This window comes from Ochotona princeps, chromosome 7, assembly GCF_030435755.1.
Source record: "Ochotona princeps isolate mOchPri1 chromosome 7, mOchPri1.hap1, whole genome shotgun sequence".
NCBI classification, from domain to species: Eukaryota; Metazoa; Chordata; class Mammalia; order Lagomorpha; family Ochotonidae; genus Ochotona; species Ochotona princeps.
In genome coordinates, this window is record NC_080838.1 from 86,737,447 (window position 1) to 86,752,373 (window position 14,927).

The window sequence follows — 14,927 nt, forward strand, 5'->3', positions numbered from 1 at the left end:
CCAGTATGCGGGAGACATGGAAAATAGTGGCTAAGATACCAGTTTGAAACTCAGCACCAGCAGAGGGGCCAGGACTCAGTAGTTTAAAAGGCCAAAGCACACTGCACCCAGAGTCTCATTCTTTTTTTTTTTTTTTTTACTTGAAAAGACATATTTATTATGGCACAATTTACATTACGAAAAATTGGAAAGCAATGAAATTGTACACAAGAGAGTGTTCCAGGTGATCTATACTCCTCTGCACTAATAAACATGAGACACTAAGAATGGTAAGAACCATGCCAATCATAACACCTGAAAAAACAACTATACCTGCATTGAAGTGGGTAATGCTTGATGAAGAATCAAAAATGTACTTATTCCTTTTTACAGTTATGAAGACATTCATATAACGAGGAGAATGTGAGCATGGAAGATGGTTGCAAACTCTGAGATACAGATTATCGGTGGTTTTCCTTTCTCTCCCTTATCCTTTGTGATCCTTCTCTCTTCTTTTGTATTCTCTCTAACATTGTTAGATATCATTTCTTAAAAAATAGGAGAAAGACTGAATATTTGAATCATTCCTCTTCAATATGTTATATTCTCAAATGACGCTGTATTCTGTTCAATTGGCCTGTTTTTGTGTGTGTGTCATTGAGACTTGGCTATTCTGATTACCATAGCTATATTTCTTTTTTTTTAAATTATTTATTTAACTTCAGTAATTACATTGTATTATGTGACACAATTACATAGATACTTGGGTTCTCCCCACCCCTCCCCAAACCCTCCCACCATGGTGGATTCCTCCACCTAGTTGCATAACCACAGCTCAAGTTCAGTTGAGATTCCCCCATTGCAAGCATATACCAAACATAGAGTCCAGCATCTTATTGTCCAGTCAAGTTCAACGGCTTCTTAGGTATACCCTCTCTGGTCTGAAGACAGAGCCAGCAGAGTATCATCCCAGTCAATTGAAAGCTCCAACATACCATCAGCAAAAATTTACATCATTATGGAATTAATTGACATAGTAATGAGTAACCAATATGTTAAAAGTAAATGCGAGTTCCCAGTCACCTTCTGTGACCACCTCACCTATACCTCATTCTTGATGAAACTGATTTGCATTTGCAAACTGAGCATCACAAGAACTCACTGTTATTCAACTTTTTTAAAAAAAATTTGAGGTGTTTACATAGTTGATCAGGGTGGGAAGGATCCAGAGTTAGGGCAAAGTGGCTGAGACCATTGTTTGCAATATTTATTTTTCTGGAAAGGGAGAGAGAAGAGGAGAAGCTGCAACCATCTTCTCAACCACCCCAGTACCCGGGGATGGGGAAAAAACATTCGATATCAACCCAGGGTCCCCGAGGGTTCACCTAAATGGCTTTGATGACTCTGAAATGCTGTCAGTCTCACTAAATCAGGGACCAGGAGATCTCTCCCAGGTTCATTGGCTAACTTAGCGCACCCTAAAGTTTCCATTCACCCTGATATTTGCTGTCATCACTTCGCTGGGGTAGTGTGCCGATTTATTCTGTCTTCCTTCCTCTGCTATGGCACCAGATGTTCTGTATTCCCAATGGACTGCCATATCCATTGGCTTATTGTCCACTGCTGGGCATGCCATCCACAGCTCTGTCTTAGCCACTGAGGAGGCCCATTTCTGACATACTCCACAGTCAGTCCACCAATCCTGCAGTTCTCCCCAATAATGGAGTTCTGAGTCTAGGGGTTCACTTGGGGGGATCCCCAAAGAGACCTTGTCTGAGGTGATCCCAGACCTGACTCTTGTGTGTACCTGCCAGTTAAGGGTCTGACTCATCAACTTTACCTCTTAAGGGAACTCACAGCAGTGAGTCCCCCTTGGGCCCGTTTTCTTTCCAGGTAATGGCAAATGAATGGAGTCCACAGTTGGTCGATAAGGTCTTGTTTCTTCTGAATACAAAGAAGTAAATATGTGTGTGTTTGTACATGACAATGTTTTGTAGATTACTAAGAAAATTTTTACAAAAAAGACACACACACACACACACACACACACACACACACACCCCTAATTAAAGTACCCCAGAGAATTAGCTGCTTCTTCCTGTGCAAGTTTCAGGATTTCCCAGGTGTTCATAGAAGAGGCTGTCAGAGCCTCTGATGAGAAGAAGCATTTTCTCCTGGGAGCCTGAAGCTGCCTGAGCCAGGCACGCCTTCTGCTCAGCAGGGACGGTGAGAGAGGAGGGAACCTTTTCTCCCTGACTTTCCTGGCTCGGCCTGGACATGGGCACAGCCCTTCCAATGAAGGCCTCTCTAGAAAGAAGTGTTTGTCTATAATCCTGAGCTCCTGTTTGACTTAGAGTGGAGAAGGGGTGGAAATCTTAAAAAAATATGAAGACAAATTCTTGCAAAAGATGTGCACTAGTATTTTCATCCACCTGCAGTTCGGAGCTTGCCTTAAAGGGAACATTCATTTTATAGCATCTTTACTGTGCTAGCGATTTATGAAACCAGTGGAAACAGCAGCACTGAAATTACTAAATGACCAAGTGTCAGTTGTTTCTGCCATCATTCTTTGTTTGGCACATAAAACTTGCATCATTTTTTTAAGTTTGCACAACCTGAAGCAAAGCCAGAGTCAGCACCTCTGCCCCAGGTCAATGGCTTCAAGAAGGAGAAGGTGGAGCCTCCGTCGTTTTACAATCTTGCTTCCTTAGCACTCCACCAAAACTCTCAGCGACTTTCAAATTCACAGTAGCATACAAATAACTCCCTTTATGCAGGATTCTCTTTGTAGATTTGAATGTAATATTAATATCTTTAAAAAAACCTTCAGAGTCTAAGAAGCTGTAGTATGCGTTTCCCTGAAACAGCACTGGCTTTGTATCCTAAGATTGTATGCTGTCCTTTCAGAGTCCAGGTCTCACATATCCATCAAGTCAGTGCATTTCATCAAACTTGAAAGGCAATGCTGATGCTTTTAAGGGATTATAGTTCCGTGTTGCTGTTTAAACACTTAACAACTCTCATGTTATTTGTGGAGGGACCCAGCTGCCTAGCTGTGAGGTTGAGGTGCAGTCTAAACTTGCTGTAAGAACACAGTCACGTCCATCTGGAGTGCTGGGGTGGCCAGTGTAATCTGTAGAGGCCACTCATGCTTCTCCGGACACCATAGTGCTGGCTCAGGGAACAGGGCCAGGGCTTCTGGTACAGGTTGCATGTCAGTATCATGTCCAGTGTGGGACTCCAGCTGTGACTGTGCATGGATTACTACTCCTCAGGAGGGGCTTGCTTTTAAAAGATGTATTGATTTATTCAAAAGAGAGAGAGTGAGTAAGTATGTGTCTTTCATTTTCTGGTTCATTTCCCAAATGGCAACAATTTCTAGATCTGGGGCCAGCAGAAGCAAGGGGTCTAGACTCCATCAAGACCCCCAAGTGGCTTTTGGGGCCCCAAAGGGTTGCCTATTGCCATTCTAGGTGCATTAGCGGGAAGCTGGTTCAGAAAATGAGCAGCCTGAAGTCCAGTGGTCACTGCGTGTGGAGGCTTAAACTGCTGCTCCGTGATGCCAGCCCAAACATGAGAAGCTTCAGGAAAACAAATCCTCTTCAGTCCAGTGAATTTGGGAAAATTAATGCTGGAATGACCAAATAAGCCCCAACCAATGGCAGTGAAGTGAATCTATTTCATCTAAAGACGTGGGGCTAGGCTACAGATAAGAATCACTTAGGAATCTGGTGCAGGGCTATGTGAAACAAAGCGGGACATGCCATGATGCTGCTGAACTGCTACATGATCTACTAACTGACTTCCTGAGGGGCCACATGAGGTTCCCACTTCTGTTTCCACCTAAGTTTGAATTCTTCCTGTGCTTGAAAATGTTAAAACAAATGCAGTTGTCCTCAGAGATACCTAAACCGAGCAGTGAGAGAACAGCTCCCAGCATGGCACACACACTCAGTTCTGGTCTCCACACGCAGCAGTGAGGGAACAGCTCCCAGCACGGCACACACACTCAGTCCTGGTCTCCACACGCAGCAGTGAGAGAACAGCTCCCAGCACTGCACACACACTCAGTTCTGGTCTCCACACGCAGCAGTGAGAGAACAGCTCCCAGCATGGCACACACACTCAGTCCTGGTCTCCACACGCAGCAGTGAGGGAACAGCTCCCAGCATGGCACACACACTCAGTTCTGGTCTCCACACGCAGCAGTGAGGGAACAGCTCCCAGCACAGCACACACACTCAGTCCTGGTCTCCACACGCAGCAGTGAGGGAACAGCTCCCAGCATGGCACACACACTCAGTTCTGGTCTCCACACGCAGCAGTGAGGGAACAGCTCCCAGCATGGCACACACACTCAGTTCTGCTCTCCACACGCCGCAGTGAGGGGACAGCTCCCAGCATGGCACACACACTCAGTTCTGGTCTCCACACGCAGCAGTGAGGGGACAGCTCCCAGCATGGCACACACACTCAGTTCTGCTCTCCACACGCCGCAGTGAGGGAACAGCTCCCAGCATGGCACACACACTCAGTTCTGGTCTCCACACGCCGCAGTGAGGGAACAGCTCCCAGCACTGCACACATGCCTAGTCTTCTAGCATGGAACAGCTTTGTTTGGCAACATCAGTGCAATCATCTATCCTGGGAGTTCTGTTGACCTGGACTAGGAAGGCAGATAGAGACATATTTCCCATCTTCTTTCTGCTTCTCCAAATGCCTCCAACATCCAGAACTAGACCAGCTAAAACCATGAGGCCAAAATTCACTCCAGCGTACCCATGTGAGTGGCAGGAATGCACAAATTTGCACCCTCACCTTTGCCTCCAAAGGAGTGATTTAGATGGAAGTTGGAGCTAGAACCCAGCCCGAGACTTGAACTTGGGCTCTTAGCTGCAGCCTGTCTGCCCTTATTTAACCTCTATGTATAACTAGTATATCTAGCTGTAAGAATAAAAATTCTACTTGTTCTTTTTCCTTTCTCTTTTAGGTTTTGATCTTGTCAAGTGTGAGGATCCAGGCATCCCCAATTATGGCTACAGGATCCGCGATGAAGGTCACTTTACCGACACCGTGGTCCTGTATAGTTGTAACCCAGGGTATGCCATGCATGGCAGCAGCACCTTGACCTGTCTGAGTGGAGACCGGAGAGTGTGGGACAAGCCATTGCCCTCTTGCCTTGGTGAGTTGGAGCCAGCTGCCACCACTGCACAGAGGCAGGCCAAAGCAGAGGGTGGGGGTTTACTGGTCTTTCCAGCGTGGGCTTTTAGATATCCTGAAGCATGTGTTTGTGGGTGCATGTGTGTGCATGTGCAGATATGAAGCAGAGATTTCAATCACCGTGCTGTGGTCAGTAAACCACAGACTGGAAGGATCACATATATGTTTCATGGCTGCATGCACTCAAACTGCCAGACAGACTTTCATTAGGATACAGGTTGGCAGGAGAACGAACCATGACTGTTTCCTATGGACATAGATGCGCAGACATGATGGTGGTCATTTGTAAAACAGCCCAAGAGTGGACACCCTCTTCTGTGTCTTTTGCAGCGGAATGCGGTGGCCAGATACACGCGGCCACATCAGGACGAATCCTGTCCCCTGGCTACCCAGCTCCTTATGACAACAACCTGCACTGCACGTGGATCATAGAGGCAGACCCTGGGAAGACCATCAGGTAGTTGTGATGTCCCACTACATGGGGTCAGGGAACCGAGGCTTCTTCTCTTCTTGTGGTAGAGACGGCCATGCTGTAGCTGCCTGCTCAGTACTCTGACCCGCAGAAGAAGTCCAAACACCTGTCGCTCCATTCCCCATTACCTCTCATCCTGGCTTCCCTATTCCTTTGGGCTTTTGCATTGAGCCCTGTGTAATGGAAGCAAAAAAGAAGTGAGTGCACCAGTTAGTCTCCCTCTCTGAAAAATGAGTAGGTAAAACCGTGAGTCATCTGTTCACGACATTTTGAGTTACCTGAGCAGTGCTGATCTGGGTGAGCCTGGCTAGGGCATGGTAGTCCAAGATGACCGCTGTTTAGTGTGGAGGCCAAGCTGGGATGTTGGGAAAGATGGTGGCTCCCTATCCCAGCCTCTGTCCATGTGGTCAGCTCATCATGGTAGAAGGCTTGAGAGAGGAGCTGACAGATTTGGGAGTTGTGTTTGCCAATTGTGCCAACTCATACTGGACAAGACTCCAGCTAATAATACAGAGAAAGTATGCCACCATGCCTTGGGAAGAGAATAAAGGCCCAGGAGCAAGCAGCTTGATGAGGATGGAAAAGCAATGTGTAATCATTTACAAAATGCCAGTGTAGCAAGACCAACAAGCTAGTGTGACCTAAAGTTACACATCTAAAAGAAAGCCATTAAAAGTTGCAGAAAAATGTACATTTAAATAGTAGCTCTTATGTTTTAATTGAACATACCAAGTTATTATGGTGTTTCTTCAGCTAAAGAAAGTGGTATTTTTAGAGTGAGTTCTCTGTGTTCTAGGCAGAAGTCTGTGTCCAAAACAGTGGTGCATAACACAAAAGGTAATTGTAAAGTCAGTTCCTTAATTACAGTCCTTTGTGCTATGAAGAGGTCGTTGTCCTCCACGACACTTCTTAACAGCTCCTTTCTCCTGTGCTGGACTTAAGTTTCACTACAGGATTCATTTACAGGGATGCCAGCCCCCTGCAGCCTGTGTGCACCTGCCATGCATCTTCAGGTTTCCCTGGCGCTGCACCATAGTCCTGATGACACCCTGTGTTGTGTGGACGAGGGACACACGTCAGGGGCTTTCATCCTTGCTTGCTCATAAAGGCATCCCATCCATCACGCGCTATAGCTCATATGGACTCATCTGCCATACAGCTGCGTAACTGAGTGAAAGCTACACGGGGCCGGGGGGATGTGCAGTCCCTCCGGTGGTTCTTCCTGGAATGCCGGCCTCCTCTGGTCTGCACAGTCACGGTGCTGTCTGGGGAGTGCGGGGAGCCGAGGGGGCGATGCCTCAGGCAGACTCCAGAGAAAGAAGCAAGAACTAGTCCTCAGTGCAATTGGTGCAAACACTCCTTTGTAGTAGCTCCTTCGGTGCCAACGTGTTCATAACAGATAAATTCAGATATATCTATATCTATAATTTATATCTATATCCATATCTGTATCTCTATGTATCTGAATCTATATATGTGGTGTTTGAGTAACAAAGTTTCTATATTCCCATAAAAATCAATGAAATCACCTTTTTCACTAAAAAATGTGAATTTTTAAAAAGTTTCATTTATTTCTTTGAAAGAGTCACAAATACACACGATGAGAGGGAGAGGGAGAGAGATCTTCTTTCTATTTGCTGGTTACTTCTCCGATGGCCACAGTCATTGGTGCTGGGTCAGGCATAAATCAGGAACCAAAAGCTTTGCCTGGTTTCCCATGTCAGTAGCATGGTCCCAAGGTCTTGGGCCATCTTCCTCTGAATTCCTAGGTGCATTAATAGAGAGTTGGATGGGAAGAGGAGCTGCCAGGACTTGAACCCATGCTCATTAAGGATGCAGAGTTACTGTTGTGCACAGCACTGGGAACCAAATATTAACTCTTTGGATTCTTGTATACCATTTTGAGTAATATACAAACAATACTGGGCCCGGCGGCGTGGCCTAGCAGCTAAAGTCCTCACCTTGAATGCCCCGGGATCCCATATGGGCACCGGTTCTAACCCGGCAGCTCCGCTTCCCATCCAGCTCCCTGCTTGTGGCCTGGGGAAGCAGTCGAGGACGACCCAAAGCTTTGGGACCCTGCACACATGTGGGAGACCCGGAAGAGGTTCCAGGTTCCTGGCTCCGGATCAGCGCAGCACCAGCTGTTGCGTCTCACTTGGGGAGTGAATCATCGGACGGAAGATCTTCCTCTCTGTCTCTCCTCCTCTGTGTATATCTGACTTTGTAATAAGATAAATAAATCTTGAAAAAAAACCCCAAAAAAACAATATCACTTTTTTTGATTGTAAAACTTGCAATAATTATGTATAATTAACAGAATGACTTTATATAAATAGAATTTATTTCTTTTATGAGGTTGTCATGTTTTTTTCTTGTGTTATAAATCCCAGAGAGCAGTATAGAATGATTTGAAGTAACAAGAAAATATACAACTTTATAATGTGGACTGACTTTGAGTCTTATCAGTTAGAATTCTGGCATAGGATAGTGTGTGTCACGTGTTGTCCTGGAGCAGTTTTTGTTTCACAGTATCTTTCAGGGGTGAAACTAAAGTTTAAAACATTTTAAAATGCATATTTTAAATCTAAGGCATGAATTTCTTCCTTAAAAAGGAAGGATCAATATTTAAAATTGACATTTTACTTTGAAAAAGTAATATATCATTCATACTACCATGAGTCTAGAGATTAGGAAAGTTAACATGAATGGACTTCAAGGTTGTAAATGCAGACTTTTTGTACTCACAAATAGCAGCTTGAAAAATGTGAGTATGGTTTCACTACTTTGGGTCAGTGATCTTGGGGACGACTGTCATGCTGTTGAGGCACAGAGCAGTTTCTGATCAGATGTTACTATAACTTTCTGTACTAGGAATAGAGGACCCAAGATGGTGGAGGTTGTGGGGCTGCTGGGTCTGGAGGAGCTGTTTGATGCGAACACACACTATAAAACAACCATCTGGGCTGGATTTACTTGAAAATCAATAACAAGGTGTAGTACTAGATGTCCCCTTCCAGGTGCTAGTTAAGCATTTCCCTGCAGGACCCCGCTCGTGCTGTTGAGCACCACAGCTGTGACTTGTGTGATTAAGGTGTTATATTGTGTGTATCTTTAGCTAGTGGCCCTGGAAGTTGTGTATCATATAAGTGTGTGTGTATGTGTGTGTGTGTTCACATGTTTAGTACCTTCAGCTGGTCTTTTGCAGGTACATTCTTTTGGCATCCTCACTGTGAGTGTATTTCTGTCCACAGGAAATAGCATTTGGTGGAATTGCTTCAGGGAACATCTCCAGTTCCTGACAGAGTCAGAAACGTGTCTCTAGGCAGAGCTTTAAGATGGTGACTGTGTGGAGGGACAATGCCAGTCTCAGGCGACGTGCCCTGGATTTGTTCTGTTGTTGTTCCAGGCACTGGTGAGGTCAGGGCGAGTTCAGTCCTCAGGCCTGCCAGTTGTTTATTCTGTTGCTGGGCTGCCTGCAGAGTCCTGGGCCTCAGCTGATGGACAGGAACTCCATCTGGGTCTGCCACAATCATTGGTCCGTCTTCTTGTGTTGCTATTCCCGGGCTGCTTCAAACAGCTGGTGTGGAAGTGGCATGAACCAGTGCCTGTATGGCAGGCCAGCATTGCAGGTGATGGCTTAATCAGATGTGCTGCAAAACTGGTTCCTGTTTATGCTACTTCTAATGTTTGATGTTATTCATAATCCTATAGCATATACTCTCGTAAATAATATCTGTTTACCTTTTATAATTAATATCTTAGGATAAATTATCAGAATATCATTTGTTGCATGAAATGATATGTGAACATTTTCATGTGTCTTACTACAAATTGTTCTATTAAGTAAGGATGATCATTACACATAACATTTAAAAAAAACTGAAATTCATTATGCACAGGATGGATCCAAGCTCCTTTCCTTGGCATTCCAATGCTTCCACTTTTCTTAATTTTTAAAATAATGAAGTGTTGTGTAACAATAAAACACTAAAAGTAGCTTCTTCCAATCCTACCCTCAGAAATAAATGTAATTGAAAGTCAGATGTATATATTTTTTTAAAGATTTATTATTATTGGAAAGCCGGATATACAGAGAGGAGGAGAAACAGAGAGGAAGATCTTCCATCTGATTTTTCACTCCCCAAGTGAGCCGCAATGGGCCGGTGCGTGCCGATCCGGAGCCAGGAACCAGGAACCTCTTCCGGGTCTCCCACATGTGTGCAGGGTCCCAAAGCTTTGGGCCATCCTCGACTGCTTCCCCAGGCCACAAGCAGGGAGCTGGATGGGAAGTGGAGCTGCCAGGATTAGAACAGGCACCCATATGGGATCCCGGGGCGTTCAAGGTGAGGACTTAAGCTGCTAGGCCACGCTGCCGGGCCCAGATGTATATGTTTTTATGTTTTTCTTTGCTAATATAAATGCATGTAAATGGATATGTTTGTGCATCTATTTAATTACTTTTAGGAAGCTACTGTCATACATTACAGTGCCTTGCCGATTGTGTTGGTAATGAACATGGTAGGGTTTGTGCCCACTCTCATGGCTCTGTCCCAGCCTGGTGGGCTGCTGAAGAGTAGCCCACCACCAGGACTTATTTACAGAACAGCCTTTGGGGACATAACTCCCAGAAGGAGCTCCCGGATTTTTCACTGTTGTAAATAATCCTACCATCCTTCCAACATATCACCTTCACTATATTTTTATGATGAATTTTTAGCTGGACTTGCTGTGTGTGCACATTTGAATTTTTATAGTTATTACAAAATTATTCCAAGAACGGTAGATATGACCACGAATAATACATGAAAATGCAGTGGATCCACAGTCTCCTTGAGACTGGATAAGATCATTTTACTCTTCTGACAATCTAATGAGAAAAAATAAAAGATTTTGTTGCATTCGTTTGCAGCTTTTATATGTTTGGTTTTCTGATGTATGAATATGGGCGTGTGTGTGCATTCCATCCCTAGGAACAGCCTCCAGATTACACTGTGTGTCCTTTGCTTTGCCTGAAACTCCACTGTCCTGCACCCCTTGCTTCCTGAGCCTTCCCTGAGCAGCAGTGCAGACTCAGGACCCATCCTGTGTGCCGCCTGATACCTTGTCCATAGCATTGCTGTGGCTGTCACCGTGTAATGTGGTGTGTGATTATCTGACTCAACTATTAGTCCCCTAAGGGTGCCATACTTTATTCATCCTTGTTTTAAAGGTTTATTTTATTTATTTGAGTGGCAGAGTTACAGGGAGAGAGGGAGAGACAGAGAGAGATCTTCCATGTCTTAGTTTTCTCCCCAGTTGGCTGCAGTATCCAGGGCTAGGCCAGGGCTGCGTCAGGCTAAAGCCAGAGCCAAGAGCTTCACCCTGGTCTTCAGTGTGGATGGCAGGGCCCCGAACACCTGGGCACCTTCTCTTGCTTTGCCCAGGCCATTAACAGGGAACTGGACTGCAAGTGGAGCAGCCAGGAGAAGATCTCGCACCCATGTGCAATGCCAGTGTTGTAGGTAGCAGCTTTATGTGCTATGCCACAATGCCAGACAGTCCTATTCAACTTTTTAACCCCTCCACCTAGTGGTATACCATCTGACATTCCGACTTCTGTTTTCATGAAAATAATGGCTGTTACATTATCATTACTTAGATTTTGCAAAGTTTTCAGTTGGAGTCAGGTTTTGGATAAAACTTATGGAATCAGGGTACCTGTTTGTCCACATGAGCTGTTCACCAGCATGCAGCAAATGTTCATAAACCTGAACTAATTATCGGGGTGCATTTTATCATTAAATGAGCATCCCTGTGACACCAGTAACTGGAAGTCATCAGGACCCCACGTTTATTGCTGCATCCTCACTCCTCACGAATAGCGTGAGACAAGTGTGCTGAAACCAAACACCACACAGGATGAGTTGGGTTGCCACAGCTTGTGCCTGTCATCCTCTCTTAAGTCTGCATTCATGAATGTGGGCAGATTCTCATGTCCATCCACGTGTCCTTCTGAGTGTTGACAGCTGTTTGCATTGTTGGCTGCAGGCTGGCATTACTGCCAGTGGTGCTGTGTTGAACACATCTTTGCCACATTCTCTTGGGCGCCATTCACCAAGCACTGAAGTGTCTGGGTATGGTGAGTCTTTCAGCTGGGGCTGACTCCATGAGACAGCTTCCCACATCGGCTCTCCCAGTGTCAGACCTGCCAGAAGAGCTGTGAGACTTCCAAGTACACCACCTGAGGACTGTCTTTTTCATTCCAGTAATTCTAGTGTTGTGCAATTATTATTTGCATTTCTCTGAGGAATAATCAACATATATGCTTTGTAATAAGTTTGTTGGCCATGGAGTATCCTCTTTTATAAATACCAATTTGAAATTTTTGCTCATTTTGACCACAGAACATCTTTTGTTCATGTTTTACTTCATTTCTGTTATTATACATCACAAATGCAATATTTGTTGCTTATATAATTGTTTATAATTAATACCATATACACTTGTTTTTAAATTGTTTTAAATTTCAGCATGATTTTGTAAAATTATACTTATTTTTATTTGAAAGGCAGACTTGCAGAAAAAGTGCACATATATATAAATACATATATATGTGTATACACACACACATATAGATAGACAGACTTTCCATCCACTGATTCACTTCCTGTAATGGCCAGAGCTGAGCTGATCTGAAGCCAGGAGCCAGGACCTTCTTCCAGGTCTCCCACATGGGTGCAGGGTCCCAAGGCGTTGGGCCATCCTCTGGTGCTTTCCCAGGCCACAAGCAGGGAGCTGAAAGGGAAGTGGGGCAGATAGACCAGGAATCGGCACCCATATGGGATCCCCGTGCATGCAAGGTGAAGACTTAGCCATTGAACCATCATGCTGGGCACCCCATTATGATTTCTTAAGCACAAGTTTTTTAATTCCAATGAGTCACGTTTATTTTTACTGACTTTTCATTTAATGTGAGTGAATTTCTTATCTGTAGTTACAATATATTATGTCACGTATGAAGAGCTTAAAAATCATTTACAGAAATATGCTTTATGAGAAAAAGTTTTTCAAATATTCCAAAAAAATTTATATAAAAAATAAACTTCTGATTTCATTTTTCTCATGAGTGCTTTGAAGTGCTTTCATGTTTTATTGGTTATTCTTAGATTTAAAACTACATATTAAAACTTATTGCTGCCCAATAATTTAAAAAAATAAAATAAAATGTCGGACTGTCTTCTGCATGTATTTTAGCTCTGCGTTTACATCTCCGATCGATCCGGGCTGTCTTCTCATGCGTGGTGTGGAGGTCAAAGGTGTTTGTCTATACTGAATTTCAGCAGACTATTGAGAAACCCAAGTCTTCTTTAAAAATTTGGTCAACTGTGCCTATTTATGCTTGTTTTTGAACTTTGCTCTGTTCATCTGTCCGTATTTTTGTGTTCAGTGTAGCCCCTTCCCATCCTTGTTACTTACACACTTCACAATAACTCCTGCCTCCGGCCACTGTGTTCTTCCCTGTCCTTGTTACTGATTCTCACTGTTAACTCCTGCCTTCTGGTACTACAATCTTTTGGTGTTCTTTCTACATACATCACCAGAGCTGTGTTTCAACTTCTGTGTTACCGTATTAAGTTTGGAAACATCTGCTATATTCCACAGAGTATTTGGGGACTGTTACTGAAATCACACTGCTTGGGCCCATATGGAGAAAACCGATGCCTCTTGTATCCCTGGATTTCTTATCTTTGATATGTTCCATTGGTCCATTGTTGTTTATTAGATCGCTCAAAATTTGTTTCAACAATGCTTCCGAGTTTCCTGTGGGACAGTCACCTCATCTGTGGTTAGAATTTTCCCTACTTATTGGGTGCTTTCTGGTGTTAACCTAAATGCTGTTTTTCGTTTTGTCTTTATGGCTGCTATATAGAGTGAGTGGTGTATTTTTATTTGTTTCCCTGAATTCTAACAGTTGTGGATTTTTAATCTTTTCTAGATGTACAATGACATTGCCTTAGGTAATAGGAGAAGCAGGTGTCTGCCCTGCATTGTCAGTAGCTGGGTGCGGCAGGTGGACGTTGATCAGCACAGGTGCTGCTGGGACTCAGGATCCTGTTGTTCCAGGTCCGGTCTCCAACACGAAGTCTTCGCTATTTTCTCATTTAACAGACATTTCAATTAAAGAACATAACCCATAATTTAAAAAATAGAAATTTTCAAAAAAATCGACAAGACAAATTGGAATTAATATCTTACTGATACAAGATAGAGACAAGATTTTATGATTGCATTTGCACTCTGCAGCATGTCAGTCTCTGTGCATACCAGTATATACTGAATTTTAATTCCTTTGTTGCTTGAAATCTTCAATTTATTATCAATTTAAATAGTTTTATTAAATCTGAGAATTATTTCTCTGTGTTTGTCTAAATTGATCTCCTGAGTCAATTTTGATAATGTATGTTTTCTAGCAAGCCGTTTTATACATAGTTCAAGGAGCAGCATCTTTGTCCTTCCTTCTAAGTACTATGCATGTGTTAGAAAACCCTAGATGATGCCACATGGATGACTGTGACTAAACAGGTGCCTGTCTCACCTACAACCCTAGATGTGATGGACAGTATCATTTTTCCATTTATAAGTTTACTGGGTAAAAACTAGAGCATGCCAAGACACGTTCTAGTAAGACTGACAAACACTAGACAAGGAGAACATTAAGGAACAGCCAAATAAATAGAGAGGAGAAAGATTAGCATATCCTGACACACCTGCTGAAGGAGTCCTTTAACAATAGAGACCAGAATTAAGGAATCTTGGAAGTGCTGATTCTGATAAGCAAACCCATTTAAGTCCTTTGTAGAGGCACCTGCTGTGAAATTATTATTCAATACATGCAATACTGCTATATATTATTTAGGAACATATATTCACTGGGAATATAATAGGAATTTGTGTCCAGTAACAGAGTTTCAAAATGAATACACTGGCAAATGTTGGAGAATCTAGAAACATTGGTGAGTACATATCATACTCTTAATTTGTACAAATTATGGATCAGATAGATAGTGAGTTAGGAAGTTCCTAAAAAATTTGAAGTACCTGTTTTAATCTCATTTGAAAGATACATGAGACATAATTAGAAGCACTGATTCTGTTCAAGTAAATGTGCAACACATACAAATGTAATTAAATACTGGTAACAACTTTCAATAAATAAAGATGCAATCTTTCGTACCATTCATCCTGACAAAAGGGACAGAAGTAGAAATCCATA

General features: G+C 43.3%; 1 protein-coding gene across 1 annotated transcript in view; it reads left to right on the forward strand.

Moving 5' to 3' along the window:
• Positions 1-14,927, forward strand: part of CSMD1 (CUB and Sushi multiple domains 1) — a 652,915-nt gene that overhangs the window by 397,567 nt on the left and 240,421 nt on the right. The window contains exons 20-21 of the mRNA XM_058666667.1: positions 4,970-5,161; positions 5,530-5,656. Coding sequence (XP_058522650.1) covers positions 4,970-5,161; positions 5,530-5,656 — 319 coding nt within the window. The remainder of the gene's footprint in view (positions 1-4,969; positions 5,162-5,529; positions 5,657-14,927) is intronic.